We start from the raw sequence: 18,476 nt of genomic DNA, 5'->3' as shown, positions 1-18,476 counted from the left end.
GGGGCCCAGCGGAGGTGAGTGCATCTAAGGCCAGAGCTCAAGTGCATACTGGGGTACACCCGGGAACCCCAGGGGTTACACTGTACCAAGTCACTTGGGAATTCCCTCACGCTGGGAATTTGGACCTGCACAAGGGTCAGCACCAGCTCTGTGGGGTCAGAGAGAGGTTGTCAAGCCCAAAGGAAGACCCCAGAAGGCAATCTAATAGCGGAAGCCCATTACACCAGCCTTGGAAACTGAGGTTTGGGAGGAGGTGTGGAGGCCTCCGATGCTCACAGGGCCCTTGCAGCTGCCTTCACCGAGCTGACCCTCAGCGAGGGTCCCGGAGGCAAAAACCAGAAGCTGGGCAGCTACTAGTTGGTTAGAGGAGACGATTTGATCCAGTGAAAATCTCTTGAGCACCGACCATATGTAAATCATCCTGGAGGCCTAGCAGAGTCAAATCAGACCCAACGGGCGAGGGGCTTCCTGTCTAGAAACGGGGGTGGGGTACGTAAACCGAATTATGTTCCTGGACACTGTCCCAGGGGAAGAATTGAGGTGACCAGAGTCAGACCCCCTTGGAGAGGGGCAGGAAATAATGCCGGGGCGGGCAGGACAGAAGCCTGGATGTAAGGCCCACCGACAGCTTGCATGACCGGGGCCGGGCTGTGCTTCGGGGGGCTGGAGGGGGCACGAAGGGGAGGTGCTGGTGGAGGGGGTGGTGTTGGGGGAGCGGGGAGCACAGGCAGGGGCAGGTGAGGAGTCACTGACAGAGGAAAGATGGCGAACACAGTGGAGGAGGGACATTGTGTGACTTTCTGTACTTTGGCCCGAGGGATCCGCCCTCTCCTTGGTGCCTGCCCTCCCTGCTGGCTCCCTCCCTGCAATGACCCTTACAACAGCCACACCCCAAATCCCTCTTCTGTGGCTGCCACTTGTCTGCCAGCCACTCTCCAGTCTGCCTCCCCTGGCCCTGGCTTCTCCTCCTACTGGACAGTTTCTTCATGGAGGATGATAACAAAAAGGTGTTCAACGGATGCAGAATTAACCACATGACAGACCCCCAGGTTGGCAAAGACCAAAAAGCCCACCCATAGCATGTTGGGGCCTGGGCTCAGTCTCCACCACCTATAATGGGTGTTCTTCGGTACTTAACCTCTCCCAAGCCTTGATTTCCTCATCTGTGAAATGGGAAGAAGGACAGTCCCGATGTCACAGGGCTGTGAGCGCAGGGCCGTGGGACAGACGCAGTTCTGGAGGGGGAGGGGGAAAGGCGAAACCCTAACTTCTGAAAAAAGGCAGGTCTTGAACATAATGAAAGCTAGCTGAAAAAAATAATAATAAAAAAATAAAAGCTGAGTGTTTGAAAGCCAGTCGGCCAAGTGTTAGACAAAGTGGTTTATTCCTAGAAAGCAAGTATTTGTAATTAAGGTCTGTGTGGGCAAGGCTTCCTCCTGGGCCATTCCACCCACCCGTGTGGGAGGGACATCCAGGCACTGCCCTTCCACAGGGGAACTTGGGTCACATATCTCCGGGGAGTGCAGAAGAGGGGACCGTCCACCAGCAGGGCTGGAAACACCACCATCCCCCCTTCCTCATACAGTTCCCGGGGGCTCAGCCTGCCCCAGGCTGGGGGTGCAGCGGCAGTCGTGGCTCAAGGTCCTTCTCCTTAGGGTGACGCATGACGACACCTCCACGGCCGACGGGGCGTTTGGCCGTGCATGTAGAAGGCGAGGGAACGAAAGCTGGCTCCTGGAACTGCATTCAGTACCTTAACTCTGATTTTTCTATCCCAAGAACCAGGAGGGCAGTCTTATTCCAACAGCAGCTTGGTCTGAAAATCTACGACGGTGAAATCTCCTCGAGGAGACATTCTGCTTCACGTCTGTCTTGCGCTTCCCTATCTGTTGCTTCTTCGGTATTTGGCTCAACGCTTTCCAGAACTGAGCAATGAACAATTTATGAACATTAAAGAACACAACACAATTCACGAAAGTGTTTGAGTAAAACAACTTTAAGTCAAATAAATTATTAAAATGGGACTCCACCCCCCAAAATTGCTTTCTATATATTAAAAAAAAGACAAACCACCAAACCATAAAGACTCATAAAAAGAGAAGGTTCAAAGAGATGATCTTGCAGAAGGCTTTAAGCATGTAACCTGACTCAGTTATGTGCAGATTCAAACTCATCATTCCAAGTACTTCATGTACCCTCCCCCCATCTCCAGAATCTTCTTTACTGTTGTGGAAGGCATCTTTCTCCTTCCATTCACCAGGACTCACGTCTTTCATCGACTTCAATACCCCTCTCACCTTCAACTGACCCTGAAATCTGTGATTGGGCCCATGAACTGGGCCTCTGTTGTCAGAGTCCAGCTGGGGCCTGAAGTTCAGCCCTCCTGCAGACTTGCATCACATTGGGGAGGCCCACAGCCTCACCTGTGGTTCTGCCCAACACCATCGCACCCCCCACCCCTCCGACTTCCTGGCTGGTTAGCTGCCCAGGGCCTAGTCCCTTGCCCTGGACTCCCTACCTTGGCTCAGACAGGGAGCCACCACAGCCCCCAGGGGCGTCCCCGCCCAGACTGCCACCTGAGTCTTTAAGTAGAAGGCCTTAGGCAGCATTTGAACTCACTGGGAGTATCAGGCCACCTGTCAGCAGGAATTTTATCTTACTTACTGGAATGATGGACTGTTTAATATCCCTTTTAAAAGCCTTTTAAAAGAACTGTAGATCCATTCCTGCTAAGAAAAAAGTATTTTTTTTGGGGCGGGGGAGGTTGTTTGGGTTTTTATTCTTATCCAAGTTATACATGAATATAGTTTAAATTACCAAATTGCTCTGTGAGGTTTGTTCCGACAGAACAAAAACAGCAGTTCCCTGTCTCCCTCCCTGCCTTTTCCCATCTCTGAGGCAACCACTTTCCTCTCTTTTGGCTTTCTATGTTGATATTTACCACTGTTTCTAAATCACTTCTTCATTTTTCAATTGTAAGCTCTATCTATTGACACATTCTACTGATCTTCTCTTCTTGGTATCTGTAATGGTTTGTATAACGAACCAGCCCCAAACCACCTCACACATTTCTTGGGATCACAAATCTGCAATCTGGGCAGGGCCTGGAGGGGACAGTGTGTGTCTGATCTATGGGGCTTCGGCGGGGGTGGCTGGATGGGACCTGGGGGGTCCGCTTCCAAGATGGCTCCGTCACGTGGCTGAGGAACTGGCTCCCTTCCACGAGGGCTTCTCCACAGAGTTGCTTGAGCATCCTCACAACATGGCAGCTGGATTCCAAGAGACAGGGAGTAGAGGCTGTCCGTTCCTTAAGGCCGGGGCCTCGAAACTGGCCCCAAGTCACTTCTGCCACATTTCTGCATATTAGCAGCCATCGAGCCTGTCCAGATTTAAGGGGGAGGCACACAGACTCCGTTTGTCTTTATTTGTTTATTTAGCAGCTTCACTGAGGTATAATTGACAAATAGGAATTGTATATATCCAAGATGTACAACTAGATGTTTTGATATATGGATACATTGTGCAACGATCACCACCAGCAAGCTACTTAACATGTCTATCGCCTGAGAGCGATCATTTGCTTTCTGTGGTGAGCACATTGCAGATAGACCCGCTTAGCGGCTTTCAAGTCCACAACACAGAACTGTGAGCTACACCACCATGCTGTACACGAGATCCCCCGAACTTGTTCATCTTACAACTGAAACTTTGTCCCCAACATCTCCCCATTCTTCCTCCCTGCCCTGGCCCTGGAAAGCAGCATTCTCCTCTGCTTTTATGCGTTTGATTCTTTTAGACTCCACATATAAGTGAGAACATGCGGTGTCTGGGCTGCAGTGGGCATCTGGTGCTGTGTCTCCCCGGTGGCCTAGCCTCTTCCTGGCACCTGCTCCCCAGCTTCTTGCCCATCCCTCCCAGCTGCCAGGGACCCCAGGAGCTACCATTCTGTACCATGACAGCTCTCTCATGGGCCAGGGCTGGGCAGCTGCCCCATTCTTTCCTGGGGTCTTCTCTAACTAGAGCTGGGAGAGGGTGTCAGTCTCTCTCCAGGAGGGTGGGCTGCAAGATACAGAAGGCAGACGCTTCCAGAAGGTCACCACAGAGGAAGTGATCTACACCAGGAGAAAATGAAGCAGAAACAGAGAAGGGGCACAGGCTCCCCCCCACCCCCGCCAGGTGACCTGGAGGCGTGGTGCCTCCCTGCCTCCCCCAAGGTGGGCTTTCCCGCCCTCCTCTGGTAGTTCTGTCCAGCCTTCCTATCAGTTCCCTTCCTCCCAGAGCCACTTCGCACTGGGTTTCTGTCCTACGTAATCAAGACAGGAGTCCTCCTGAAGCCTCAGGACCCCTCTCTCTCTGGCTCCTCCTTCCCAGCCTCCTTGTACCGGCTCCTTCTCATCTTCCTGAGCCGATCTTCAGTCCTGAGCCTTCCCAGGCTTTTAATCCGGGCTGTGTGCTGAGGACACCTCGCCCGAGCACCGCTCTCCCCTGCACCTCCGGGCCCAGCCTGGCATCCCCCATCCCCCAACTGCCTACCACCCCCTGCTGCTGCTGCGCCCCACACCCTCCACTCCTGGTCCCTGCCTCTGTACCGAGCCCCCGGGTCTGTTCTCAGCGCGAAGCCTGGGGATGCTGGCTTGCACCCCATATCTGTCCCCCCACCCCAACGGCGAGGAAAGCCCTCGCCGCCCCAGCTCGCTGGCGCTCCTGGCCCACCCGCACCCGCGCTCTGGCCTCCCGCCCCCTCCACTGCCCAGACAGCGCTGGGCCTCAGGGCCCGGGCCTGCAAACGGCCCCCAGGCTGCTCCCTGAGGCTCTGCCCCCATGGGACCCCCCGTCCGGCTTCCCCTTCACGCCATCACGGCCGCCTGCTGTGCTAGTGACCCCACTCCCCCGCTGGACAGCAGCCCCGAGAACACGGCGCATCGCCGCCCTCCTGCTGAGTAAAGCGGTGAAGGCACCGGGGCGTATCACGGCCCAGCCCCGCACGGCCCTCGCATAGAGCGCGAACTCTCAGGCCAGCTCAGAGGGTCCATGCGATCTCCCTTTCCAGCATCTTCTTGCGCGTCCTCTCAGCACTCTCTGATCCTAGCGACCTTGACCCTCACAGCTCGGCGTTAGACAAGTACCTTCGAGCCTCAGTTCCTTCACCCCCGTGGGGCCCACGCATCATCTTCTGGCCCCTGTCCCTTCGGAGCTGGGAATGCCCTCTCCAGCCTCGGAACTTTGCTAGAGCCTCGTCTCCTAGTGCCGTTATTTGCATCTCCGGCTCCCTCCGCCATGGTGATCCGAGGGGGCCCCTTGAGGAAGACAGAGCCTCGCTCTGGGTCCTGGGCTTCTGCCAGTACTTGCATACCGATGCTCTGGAGCAGCCGCAGGGATGAGTCTTCCTTTTTGATGAGGTTTTGTGTCTCGTCGCCCCTTTGTCAATACTTCCATCACACGGGGACACAGAAGGGGCTGGCTCCCTCAGTGGACCTCCGCCAGAGCCCCGCGTGCTGGGAGAGGGGACGAAGACGGACCCCGCTACCTTGGGGGAGAGTGCTGGGCCGCCTCCTTTGGGCAGTGGGGTGCAGTGGAGGGCAGGTGCCTGAGCCCGGTCCTGGCTGGGCAGTCCTGCTGTGTCACCTTGGCCAGAGGCCTGGCTCCTTTCTGGGTGCAGTTTCCACTTCTGTCAGATGAAGCGGGGCTGGGCTGGAGTGGCCACGGCCCCCGTGGTTCTAGGGTGCATCAGGGCGAGACCCACCTCTGCCCAAGCAAGTCCTGGCGGCAAAGATGTTCCTTGCTGACCGAGCCGGCTACACCTCACCGGGGCTCAGGGGGCACCGGGGCAGTAAGGACTAGGGTCCGGTCCGAGTTCATGCTGCTCAAGAGAGGGCCCAGGGGCTCCGACCCACTGCCTCTCTGATGGGTGTCATGCCACGGGGGCTCAGCTCCCGGGCTCTGTGTGCGGCCGGCAGGGGACAGCCCCGGGGCAGAACGGGGCTCCTCCTCAGAGGGTGGGGCAGCCCAGGGGATGGGGACAGGGTTGAGATCGTCCTGCCCTTGGGCTCTGTCGGCTGCCTAGGACAGGAAACACCCAGAAATCTTCTCCTCATCCAAATACCAAACCACCAGCCTCTCGCACCTATCGTCCCTTCAGATCCTTGGTTGCAGAAGGCTCTGGGGACAGGGACAGATGGGGGGGTGGTGGCCTCAGGGACATCTTGGGGGTGGCGAGATGGACACCTGGAAGGCCGGCTGAGGTGCTGGAGCAGGAGAAAGGAAGGCAGGACTGTGGCGTGTCCCCCGTTCCTCTCTGACACTCGGCCCGGGGCTGGGCGGATGATGAGCCACGGCCTGCTCGTGGGGGACAAAGGCAGCCATGCCATCGGTCCTCTGGTCCCCGTGAGGCCCTCCTACAAGGTACTGCACTGAATTTTTCTTTGAAGAGAATTCACTGCAACCAGATCAAATGGGCTCGTTAATACCAACACCCAAGGAAAAGCACAGTGGAACCAGGGCAGGGGTCACTATGGTTTTCACCCTTGTTTCTGGCAGCCCTTGGGGAAGCCAACTTGTGGTTCCCTAGTCGGGCAGGGAGGGAGTGCAGGCTGTGGTCAGGCCAGCTGGGGAGAGAGCACGGCCCAGTGGCCCTCCATCTCGGTCCCTGGGTCCCCAGGGATGGTGCAATTGGGTGCTCAGGACGATGCCAGGAAGGTGACAAGGCCAGGTTAGGGCCACCAGGCACCCCTTTTCCCCTCTCTGGTCATCTCCGGCAGGCGCAGGTCCCCTCTGTCCCCCTGCTCCCTCAGCGCCACCAGGGTACAGGATTGGCACCGGAGGGATGAGGTACCAGCCTGTACCGAGGGGTGTGGACAGGGCTACTCAGAGCTCTGGCCTAGAACCTGAGGGAGGGAGTGCCACAGGACTCGTGCCGTCCCTCCCGAGGCCCGCAGGCAGAGAGGAGGTGGTGGGGGTGGGGAGGGACAGTCACTTGGTGCAGGGTGATGGGTAAGCCTGCTGTCTTGCATACTAATTACATTTCTAATCAGCCAGAATGAGGCACGGGCATCAATCTGACATGTGGCCAGCTCTGTGAATCATCCTGGGACTGACAGGAAGGTTCTGGAGGGTGGCGAGCCCAGCTCAGCTGAGAGGGGTGGAGCCTGAGCCAGGTCCCTTGTCCTGGGTCCAAGGGACACCCTGCTGCCCAGGCCTCCCAGCGGTGTGTCACACACCAGACAGTAATTCACACTTGATTTTATTCCATGACACTGATTTGCTGAAAGTCCCCGGTTTCCTGGGCAGGGGAAGGCAGTGGGTGGCCTGGCAGAAGAGGGGCTGGCCTTCCCAGGAGGACCGGGTCCCGTTCCGCTCCGGTGAAGCACCAGCCAGGCCTCAGCCTTCCGTCCAGCCCCGCCCTCTCCTCTCCAGTTTGTTTAAAAACTGAGCTGCAAAAATAAAATAGAATGAGGAAATAAAAACAAAACCCTGAGTTGTTAAAAACCAAATTAAAAATCCCCTTTGGTGTCGAAAGGTCCTATTCCTAAAAGCCGGTGGGTGGGGCAGGGGTGTGGGCGGGGTGCGGCTGTGCGGGAGGCCTCAGGCCTGTGGGCCACCGGTGTCTCGCTCCTCCTTGTCCTGCAGGCCCAGGAGGCCCTCGGTGCCCGGCCGCTTGAGGATGGCGCTGTACTTGAGGGCGGTGGTCTCGGCCTGCAGTACCACCTCCACCAGGCTGAAGATGGTGACAACCTGCAGCAGAGCAGAGCCCAGCTTGGTGACACGAGTGGGTCGTGGGGGGCCGGTCTGGGGGGCGGGAGGGGAAAGAACTTGCGGGCGGGGCCCAGCCCTGCCACTGTCCACCTAGCTGGGCCCCAGGACCACGCGCCCTCTCCTGCAGGCCTCTGTAAGCTGAGCCTGCTCGGATACTGAGGCCCCAGGGCCCCGGTGAGAAGTCAGGGAGCCGGACACGGCTGTGTGCGTTGTCTGGTGCACAGTGAGTGCCCAGGGTTGGGGGAAAAAGGAACTGGGGTCTGGGGCTGGCCTTCAGAGCGCGCCGTAGGTGAAAACCATTATATGCAAGTTCCTGGGTAGGAGATCATAGTTTGCATGAGATTCCCCAAAAGACCCCAACGGTTAAAACCCTGCTTTAGACACAGGCAGAGCCCCCTGCCTCTCCCCACTGGGGGTGGGGGGCAGGGCAGGGCAGGCAGTATGGGAAAGCTCTGGCCCAAAGGAGGGCATATGCGGGAGCTGCGCGGGGTCTCTGCATATAGAGTCTGAAATCCCACGGGGGGAGCCTAAGTGCCAGGGCGCAGGGAGGGGCAGCAGGGCCAGCAGGGGAGGCCTGGCAAGTGTGCCCCAGGAGGCAGGAGGAGGGCTCACGAAGAGCAAGGGGGCGGACGGGCACACAGTGGTATTCTGGAGAAGCTGCCCCACTCCTGGGGTCTGACCTGCTGCACTTGCTCCTGTCCTGCATCCTCAGGCTCCCAGACAAGCGTGAGCTCAGGCTTCTTGCCCACCTTCTGGAAGTGGTGGGACCGCAGGGGCAGAGCCTGGGGGCACACACATCTACGTCTCAGGTCGTAAGCTCCTAACCTTTGACCCTGCAAACCGCGCCCCCCCCCCCCCCCCCCCGAGGCAGCCCCCTACCTTTGCCCGCCTCTGACTGGCCTTGAAAGAGCTCCCTGACCCCGTGCCCAGCAGCGGGCTGTCGACCTCTGATTAGGGACCACCCCACCCTTGCCTCTGGCCTCTGGCCAGCTTCCGTTGAGGCCGTATCTGAGGGTGACTGAGTGCTGAGCGGCAGGGGCTCATCAGGGACTGTCTACTTGAGGCCCGAGGTGGACCGGGCACCTAAGGCTAGAGGGGTGCCGACCCCTGCAGGCACAGGCTGAGGGCCGGCTCGTCTGCACACCTAGACCTGTCTGATGACCGACACCTGAACTTTTGTCCTGCTCAGTGAACTTCAGGACTGGAGCCCTGACGGACCCCAGCTGGACTCCATTCTGTCTCTTCTGCTTTACTGTGTTAACTCCATGCTTATTCCACTCTGTGTGCGGGGCTCTGCATTCCCCCAAGGGTTCTGGATGTCAGGAAATTCAAAGCCAGGGTCAGGGGCCAGGGGGTGACCTGCTAACCGCAAGGTCAGCTGAAATAGGTACCTCAGATGACAAGCGCAGGAACCAAATACCCTCGGAAAGAACCTTAAATAAACAGCCACACAGGCAGGGCAGGACCCAAGGCAAGGACTGGTCTCTTCCTTCTCTTCAGGGGACACAGCTTCCAGAGTGGCCATGGACCACTCCCTGCTCTTTCCTTCCTCCACATTCCCATGAAGAAATCCCCCAAGGCTTGCAAGCTCTGCCATCCTGCACTGGTGAGGGAGGGGCCCGTTCTCTCGAGCCTGACTCTTGGCCCGGATCCCTCATCCCAGGCAGGTGCAGCGGGGTGTCCCGGCATGGCCCATCAGGTGGGCTTGGTGCTGGGTGGCAGAGGGAAGCCAGGTCAGGGACGGCACGCCCTCTGCCACCACATGGCCAACGTCACCACCACGGCTTGTATTCTCCCGGGCAGGTGAGGATAGCAAGGACCCCAGCCTGTGCTCCCATCCTCCATGCTTGTGTGTCTATCAAGGGTTGTCCCTGGGCCAGGCCCCCCTCCCCGATGCCAGGCAAATACGGAGGGGACCCCGGCAGAGGCTGGGGGGGACACGCAGGTGAAAACAGACAGTGCGGTGGACACGGCTCAGTGTGTCTGGGGGTGGGGGAGGGCTCTGGACAGAAGCCACGAGGTCCCGGCACTCACGTCATAGCAGATGCCCTCGGCACCCCTGCCCGCAGGTCCTTAACCTGGCCGTGGTGGCCCGTGGTACTCACATTACAGTAGACACGCTTCTGCACCCCGTAGCGCAGGACCAGCACATCGAAGGCTTGGTTCAGGACGCCCAGCACCATGGCTTCTGACTCCAGGGGGCCACTTTCCTGCAGGGCAGGGCTCTAGCCAAGGCCTGGCCACAGGATGTGGCATCACCCCCAGGGCCCACCCCAGCTGCCAGGGGGCCCTGAGCTCCCTGAGAGCTCCCTGTGAGCCGGTGCCCAGGAGGGGAAGTGGGGTGGAGGAGCGGGAGAGGGGGCCCTGGGGGTGGCCTCACCTTAACCAGGATGGCAAAGAAGAGGCCGGTGCTGAGCTCCTGGACGCGCTTGGAGGCCATGCGGCGGTCATTGCAGTGGTCGGCCTGCTTTTGCAGGGCCTCGGACTCCAGGTTGGGCAGCTCCCCGTAGCCTGGGGAGAGGGTGAGTGCGGGGCTGCTGGCGGGGTGCTGTGCGTAAGCCGGCCACGGCTGGGGACAGGCGGCACAGTGCTCCCTGCCCAGGCAATGTGGGGCCCGGGCGGCCCATGCTGAGCTGAGGTCTCTCTGCTGCCCAGCTCCGAGGGTTTGGGGTGGGGGCAGCCACGTTTAGGGCCCTTGGCTTTTGTATAGGACTTCTAATGAGCTCTACTGCAGCCGACCCCTAGCATGCTCACGGCGGGGTGGGGGTGGGGTGGGGAGGGTCTCTGGGCCCAGGCTCCCCTGCTGCTCGGCCGGCCACCCCTCGGGGCCTCTACAGCCATGCAGTGTGGCCTCTGGCTGCTAGGTACCCACTCTGGGCCTGGGCAGCCCTTAGGTGGGCGCAGGCCTGCACGAGCCCCCGGGCTGTGCTTCTTACCAAGCGCGGCGGCCAGGAGGCGGTGCACCAGGACGTCGGCGAAGCGGCGGATGGGAGAGGTGAAGTGGGCGTAGAGCGGCACATTGAGGGCGTAGTGCCGGAACTGCGTCTGGTCCTGCAGCACCCCCGAGCAGAAGTACAGGGCCATCTGGGGGGGGGGGGCGGGGTCTTAGAGCCAGGCCGGGCCAGGCCACGGCTGGGTTTGCCCTGCCAGGCTGTGACACTCAGAGGCTCGGGATGGGCTGCTTTGGAGTGGACTGACCCACCAGGTCGCAGGCGGCTAACCACGGGCCTGAGGAGGCCAGGGGCCATTCTCTGTAAGGCGACCCAGGGGCTGCCATGGGGCTGCGCCCAGCCACGGCGCATCCACGCCCCTCTCCCACTGAAGACAAATGTGGGCCCTGCCCCAGGCTGTGCAGACCCCTCATGGCGGCAGCACCGAGAACAGGCCAGAAAGCACCGCAAGGGGCCCACCCCGCCTCTGTGGGCACAGGGGGTGCGGGGAAACCTCCAGCTGCCGGAGGGCCCCCTCCCTCAGAGCCTGGTGGGGCCGGCCCCGGAGCCCTTGGGGAGGGCGGACCACGGGCTGAAGTCTGAGGGCAGCTGGGGAGGAGCTCGGCCTGCTGCTGTCGTTTTAGGGGCGGTTACTGCCAGCCACGAGCAGGGAGCGGCTCTGGTCTGCTCCACGGGATGGGAGGAGGGGAGGCGGCCTGTGGCCGGCCAGACTGGGCCTGCGGACACGCTGTGGAGGCAGAAGCGGAAGCCGGGGCGGCCACAGGGCTCTGTGAGGACGCGGAGTCCGCCGCCGCCGCCACCCGGCCAGAACGGCCCGTAGAAGAGAAGGCGCGGGATGCCTGGTACCCACCTCCAGGGACATGGGCAGTGGGCGCCTGGCTCCCTCCTCTGTGGCCCAGGCCTAGTCTTTGGTGGTGACCGACCTCATGCCCTCCAGCCCTGATCCCGGTCCCGTGGAAGGCCATGCTGGCACCCTGGCACCTCCGGGCCCCCCTACCAGCAACCCCGCGCCAGCCAAGGGAGGGAGAGGCTCACCAGCCGCCAGCCTCAGCCCTCGTCCCTGACAAGCCGTCCTGGCACCAAGACTCAGAGGTCTGAGTTCAAGAGGCCCCTCTGCAGGGGAGAAGTGAGGACCGGGGTACACGAAGAGAGGCTGAGTTTCTCCAGGCCTTGGTGGTTCTGCTGTGTGGGTGGTTTGGCCACAGTCCCTGCAGCTGCCTGCCCTGTGGCCCCCGAGCTCTCGGGGCTGGGACTCAAGCACGCGGCGAGGAGCAAGGGAACAGGTTCCTCACTGAGGGCCAAAGTCACACCCTTGGGTGTTCACTCGCTCGCTCCCCTTGCCGCCTGTGCGCTCGGCCAAGTGGACAGCCGGCTCCGGTTACCGTGTGTGTCGGGCCAGGAATCAGGGCGCAGCTGGTGATGACCTGCTCAGCTCCCCGAGGCCGCCTCCCAGCTCCTGCTGCAGCCTGGGTTATGTCCGGGGCAAGTCACCAGGGGACTGGGGGAGGGGGGCAGCCTCCACGCCGAGCCACGTTTGGGTGTTGTTTTCGGTGGTGGTGGCCCAGTTCCCCACATGAGCTGGGGTGAGGAGCACAGAGACCCTGGTCCCCTTCCTGGCTGGGAAGGTGCCTCTGGGTGGGGCGGGATGGGTGGGGACTGTGACTTTTCTGGGACAGCAAAGTCCCAGGTGTCCTGTTTCAGCTGCTTCCTTAGGACGTTTGTGCTCATTATTGCTGCCACTGCCTGGTCCCCTGTCCCCGTCCTAGCTCTCAGGGGCACCACAGAAACTCCATAGCCCCCTGTCATCAGCTCCCCATACAAAGGCCAGCCCTGAAGGTCACTCACTGGCAGGCAAGGCCAGAAGTCCACTCTTTTCCAGGCTCTGGGTGACTCAGGAGAGGAGAGCTCCTTTCCACAGAGCTCCAGGGCTAGTTTGACCTTTGAGATGGACAGTTCCAGACACTTCCAGAGGCAGGGGGCAGGGAACGGGAGCCCAACTGGCCCTGCCTGGCACAGTCAACAGGCAGTTGCTGAGACCCAGGGGCGACCGTGTCTCAGAGTAACTAGAGGGCAGAGTGACATCGAGACCCGCGGCCACAGGCACACCTGCCCCTCTGTGTGGCGTGCTTTAAAGGTGCTTGGTGGGGGCAGACGCTTGTGACCAGGGACAGGGTAAAGACAGCCAGACCCAAAAGGGCCCCGATGGCTCCATTCCTGGCAGAAAATATGAGTGTCAGGAAATAAATTGGCTGTGGCTAGCTGAGGCGACCCGGTTCTTGTGAACAGATTGAATCTGCAGAGTGACTGAGCCCCTGAAAAATGGTCTGTCACTGCCCCCTGGCCAGAATGGGGCCCAGAGCTGGCCCCATTAGTATCTGCAGATCCTGCTGACCTGACAGGCCGGTGGGGTGGCTCCTTCCCAAGATGCTGGGGCCTGCAGGGGCTGAAGCTCAGCCTCAGAGGGCTGAGACGTGCTGCTAGGAGCAAGTTCATTGTCTACCTCCCAGGCTACCCGCCCGTCACACTGCCTGCGACAGGCCCACCGCCTAACTCCTCTCCTACCAGCTAGCAAGAGGGAAACTTCTCTGCCTGGGGTCCACAAGGCATGGTGGGGGCTGATGACTTCTCCTCTGGGCAGGCTGCTATGGGAGACAGATAATCTCCTCCCTCCAGGGTGCCCATCCAACTGAGTTGCTAACTAGCCCCCATTCCTTCCCCGAGCTGGTCTGGTCTGCGGGGACTGGGCACCGAAGGCTTGGTGTGTGCCTGGGATGACTCCCGGCCTTCAGCTAGGAAACAGAGCCCCAGAGGCCATGCAGGGGGCAGCGGGGCTCAGACTGGGCCCTTTAACGGCCCCACAGAAACCATCCTTGAGCAGGTAAGGTAGGCAAGTCTGTGTAGGACTGTGTAGGAGGCAGATCGGGCTCAGGAGCTCAGGGCTCACTTGTCCTAGGTAATGCCTGGGGCTGTCCTCCCAACCCCTCCCCTTAAGTCCTCTGCGTGTGGAGGTCAGGGATGCTCCTGGGAGAAGGGGGAGGTTGGGGGACCAGGCCCCTCCTTACCTGCATGGGCCGGGAGCACATGTTGGTGAGCACTTCCTTCCGGGCCAGTGAGTACTTGTCATCTCCAAATGTTTTGGTCAGACTTTTCTAGAAGCAAACCGTGTGATAGGCAGTCAAGCTGGGGCAGGCTCTGGGGCCCCTGTCACCCTCTGACCATCTGAGACCTGGCTCTAGGGAGGAAGGGTATGCTGAGGGGCTCCACCCTGCTCAGAAAGCCATGGTGGAGTGCAGAGGCCAGCAGCCCCCAGCCGGTGTCCCACACTGGGCCGTGGCTCTGACGTCAGCCCTTCCATGTCTTGTTGGCTGGACAGAGAGACTGGTTTCCAGTTGTCTGACCTAAGGCATCTCTCTGCCTACCCCAGGCTTAAAAGCCCAGATGGGAACAGCCTCCCTTCCGGGGGATCAGAGCTCAGGCCTGCGCCCCACAAGGCCTAGTTCCAGGAAGGGAGCACTTGACACCACTTACCATTAAAACATTCTCGGGCTTCCAATCATCTCAGCCCCCTACTGAAAGTTTCTGGGCCCAGCCCAGCCCAGCCCAGCTCTGGCCGCAGGATCCCTGCCCATGGAGGACTGTAGAGTGGTTTTCCCTCGGCCTGGTCCTGGTGGGGAGCATGGCCCATGGCCAGGGCCTCTGTGACTAGGAGGCCTCCTCTCCCCAGGGCCTCCCCCTTCCTCTGCACTCCCAGCACTCACATTGAGGGCCCCGGCAGAGCTGAAGTCCATGGGCAGCCCCATCTGTTCGCAGAATTCCACGAGGTCATTGAGCATCTTGGTCTGGGGTGGGGGGTGCCGGCGCAGCAGGGCACACTCAGGGAAGGTGCGGTGAGTCTTGTGGGCCACTGCCATGTTGGCCAGGAGCATAAACTCCTCCACGAGCCTGCAGTGGGGGTGGGGTGGGGGGGATCCAGCAGGGGTCAGGGCTGCCGCTGCCTGTTCTTGCCCAGGCTATCTGCAGGCTGGCTCTCTCGTGCCCTTCAGTCTCAGCCCAGAGACGCCCTCCTGCCACCCAATCTCATCCCCCTTGCTCATGCCCCTCTTTGCGCTAACTCCTCAGGAGCTTGTGCACCACCTCCCCATTGTCCTGGGGGGGGTGGTGGCATCTGTCTTCTTCTCTGCCGTGGCCCCTGTGCTTGGCACCCCAGCACCCTGCCTGACAAGGAGAAGGTGCTCAACTGCTGAATGACTCGCCTCCCAGGACACCAAGGGGCGTCCCCAGCTGTAAGAAAACGAGATGCCCAGGCCTGCCAAGAGAACTCGGAACGCTTCCTGGGGGTGCGTAAAAGGTGGTCAGCAGACCCAGGGCTCCCTTCTCTTCCGGAGGAGAGGAGGGTTTCTGAGGATGAGCAGGAGGGTCACAGACAGCAAGAGGAATCACACAACCTGGGGCGAGGTAAATGTGCTGTCGAGGTGTTCAAATCTCAGTTAACCTCTTAGGATTGAACACTTGAGTGTTGCTGCCCTCGCGTGCAATTAGAATCAATAAGTATGGATAGATACGGCTTCGAGTGGAGAGACAAAATTACCCCCAGGACCCAGGGAGAGGGGAGAGGAGCGGGGCCTGATGGCGGAGGAAAGAAACGTGCCAAGACTGAGGAGTCAGGCAAAGTGGGAAGCTGGATTGCACAGCCCTGAGGTCGGCACCCCCACCCCCCAAATCTGGGGCAGGAGGCCATGTGCTGCTTCCCCCACCCAGGGCTCCGGTGGGAGGATGAGCAGATCACACACAAGCATGAGAGCAGAAGCCCCTGGAAAGGGGGCTTGGGCACGCTGCTGCCATCGTGGCCAGGGTGCCCTGTATGGGGACAGCCTTGCCCAGTTCAGGGACCACTCTCCCTGCCTTTATTCTGGACCCCAAGCTGCACGTCAAGTCTGTGATTCTTCTTTTTTTTTTTTTTTTAAAGATTTTATTTATTTATTTATTTGAGAGAAAGAATGAGAGAGAGAGCACATGAGAGGGGGGAGGGTCAGAGGGAGAAGCAGACTCCCTGCTGAGCAGGGAGCCCGATGTGGGACTCGATCCCGGGACTCCAGGATCATGACCTGAGCCGAAGGCAGTTGTTTAACCAACTGAGCCACCCAGGCGCCCCAAGTCTGTGCTTCTTGCAACGGAGCCAGAAGGGGTCAGGGAGTGAGCTCCCGTAGCCCTGCCAGCAAGCAGCCGGAGGCCCGAGGTGAACTGCCTCTCCCTGGAGGTACAGGTGGTGCTTTAGGGTTAGCCTCGTCACCACGCCAAGCTCTTGGAAAGAAAAGCAGCCCGTGATGAGGGTGGGGGAGACGGACAAGCACGAGCTGACAGAGCCCCTCCTCCCCCCAGACTGGGCCTGCCATGGCAGAAGTGTGGCTCTGGTCTGCCAAGCTGTCCCGAGCTGTCTCTCCCAGAAGCCCTCTCTACGAGGAGGAAGGGCTGCAGGAATGGCCCTCTGGTGGCGGCACCATTGGAGGGACTGGGGCCAGGTATGGGCCTTGGGAGAAGTAGCCCTTCCTCTGTGGGCCTGACTTCGGGCTGGCCTGTTGTGGGGCGTAGGACGCCAGCGGTCAGGCCTCCGCTGGGCCCTGTACCACGCAGGAAACCCTAGGTGTGGAAGGAGGAGTTTCTTTGTCCCCTACTGTGTGCTCATAGCCATTGTAGTGACCGTTCTGCCTTCCTCTGCCCCCCAATCTGTCCTCGTGCACAACCCTTCCTGCTGAGAAACCTCGGAGTTCAGGCACTGGAACCCGGCCACTGTCTCCTAAGTGGAGGTCTGAATCCCGGCTCCGTGTTCTTGCTGTAGGAACAGGCATGACTCCGGGACCTCTTGTGACCCCCCCTTTCTCTCAAATGTAGAGTAGGGGTAGCAGCACCTGCTCCACAGGGCGGTCGTGGAGACCAATGTGAATACCACAGGTTATAAGGGCATCCTGGAGGATGCCCACCGTCCAGGCCCTGTTGAGTTTGATCCCTGCCATTGGCCCCCCCTTACCTGCCTTTCCCTCGCCTTCCCTGAAGGCCCAGGCTGAAGGCTGTCTCCATCACCCCCTGGGTCCTTAACTGCCAATGAGCCACCTGGCAGCAAGAGCCAGGCTGTTCTGCGGTCACCTGTGTCGCAGTTTAGCACTGTTGGACTCTCCATACTTGGTTTTCCTCTTTAGATCTTGTCAACCCAAGAGGAGTCTCAGTCCCTGCTCAATAAATGTCTGATTTGCTCTGCTGTCTATTCTCGGTCAGATACCAGATGCCGTCATCACCTGAACACTCCAGATGCACACCTTCGTTCATCTGTCTGTTTACTCCATGAACATTACTGTGTGCCAGGCGGTTCTAGACCTGTCTGCCCACACAGTCTGAGAATCCTTGTGGGCAGGGCGCCCATGGTCTGTTACTGGGAGCCCTGCAGTCTCCAGCCCAGCTGCAAGCTTGGGCGACTAATTAACACCTAAATAGCTTGGGGACTGACCCTGGGCTGTGTTTTGCTAGTGTGGCCAGCAGGGGGCAGCATGACCTCATAGCAGGGTTGCGGTCAGGCTGCCGGCGAGGGAGTGCTGGGCCGGCTAGAGCAGCCGGCGGGGCTGTGGCATTCTAGCCTGTCCCCACGGGTCAAAGGAACTGAATGCATGGGGTGCCTCCCCGGCTGGAGCCGCACTCCTGCTCCCAGTTCCTGCAGGGGCTCTCCCGCCACATCTCTCAGGTTCTCAAGTAAGGACGGAATAGGAAGAAAGGGATGGGGAGGGTGGGGCTGATGCCCAGAGCCCCAGGCAGTGATAACGGACCACGGTCAAGCTGCTTCTCCATTACTTGGACCCCCCTGGGCCCCCAGTACACTCCCACGAGCGCCCGAAGCTGGTGGGAGAACAGCCAATGTGCTCCTATAGCCTAGAGAAGTCCGGCGAAGCTTGAGATGCAGAGGCTGACCTTGGACAGGTCCCTCGTGCCTCCCCCGGGGGCTCCATTTCTCCCAGAGTGTCTCAGCTCCTCCCTCAGGACAGGGGGCAGGACGTGAGAGGGGAGCCTGCGGCATTCTCTCCAGGAGAGTTTGCTGATATCAAGCATTCATCCCAGAAAACTGTCAATGTCACCAAAATGGGAGGTGGCGGAGCAATAAGGCCGACTCCCTGGGTGTTACCACGGCTCATTAGTGTTCTAGGATAGCTGCGGGGACCGTTTCCCCACAACCTGTCCTTAAAATCCTTCTTATACCAGCGGGGGGTGGGGGGGGGAGAGGGAGGGGCAGAGAGAACACACAAGCTGTGAGCTGGAGGAAGCAGGAGCGGGGCCTGGAGCACTGTGGCACTTCAGTCCGGGGTGGCTGGGAGGGGGCACGGCGCAGTTGGAGGAGGGTCCCCAGTCAAGTGCGGGAACAGGAAGGCCAAGGAAATGCCAAGTGGCCAGCAGCCAGATTCCCCTAAGTTCAGGATTCACCGTCAAAAGCAGGGCCAGGCACACGGAGGGAGAATTGGGGGGGCGGCAGTGGGGGTGGGGCAGGCGGATGTCTCCGCTCTCCTCTGAGGCCAGCGAAGGCCCCCTTCCCAGGGCTCAACAGGTTCCCTCCTCCAGGGGTCAGTTCCACCGAAAGGCCAGCAGGGGGCCCCCCAGCATCTTTCTTCCACAGGACCTGGGACGTGGCAGGAGCAGCTTAGAACCCAGGAACTTCTGGGCAGGAAAGAGCCTTAGTTTAGAAACTGCAATCCTGTGGCCCAAGGTCCAGGGGGCTCTGGGCTCCCATTCAGTGTT

The 18,476-nt window shown here is 60.0% G+C and overlaps 1 protein-coding gene across 6 annotated transcripts in view; it reads right to left on the bottom strand.

The window, feature by feature from the left end:
• Nucleotides 1-1,352: 1,352 nt before the first annotated feature.
• DIS3L2 (DIS3 like 3'-5' exoribonuclease 2) overlaps nt 1,353-18,476 on the bottom strand; it is a 353,809-nt gene continuing 336,685 nt past the window's right edge. For 4 of the 6 annotated variants that reach the window (XM_064587245.1, XM_064587243.1, XM_064587244.1 and 1 more), the window contains 7 exons: nt 14,462-14,645; nt 13,766-13,852; nt 10,689-10,836; nt 10,133-10,263; nt 9,858-9,962; nt 8,433-8,534; nt 4,731-7,731 (listed from right to left, as the gene is read on the bottom strand). In XM_064587245.1, the coding sequence (XP_064443315.1) occupies nt 7,582-7,731; nt 8,433-8,534; nt 9,858-9,962; nt 10,133-10,263; nt 10,689-10,836; nt 13,766-13,852; nt 14,462-14,645 (907 nt within the window). In that variant the 3' untranslated portion in view covers nt 4,731-7,581. Of the gene's footprint in view, nt 3,380-4,729; nt 7,732-8,432; nt 8,535-9,857; nt 9,963-10,132; nt 10,264-10,688; nt 10,837-13,765; nt 13,853-14,461; nt 14,646-18,476 lie in introns of those variants that run through there. The other 2 variants (XR_010410345.1, XM_064587247.1) reach the window with 2 other exon arrangements.

This window comes from Mirounga angustirostris, unplaced genomic scaffold (genome assembly GCF_029215605.1).
Source record: "Mirounga angustirostris isolate CCGP_5_RB_7025 unplaced genomic scaffold, mMirAng1.0.hap1 SCAF_3, whole genome shotgun sequence".
Classification (NCBI taxonomy): Eukaryota; Metazoa; Chordata; class Mammalia; order Carnivora; family Phocidae; genus Mirounga; species Mirounga angustirostris.
This window is presented reverse-complemented; position numbering and strand designations above follow the sequence as displayed.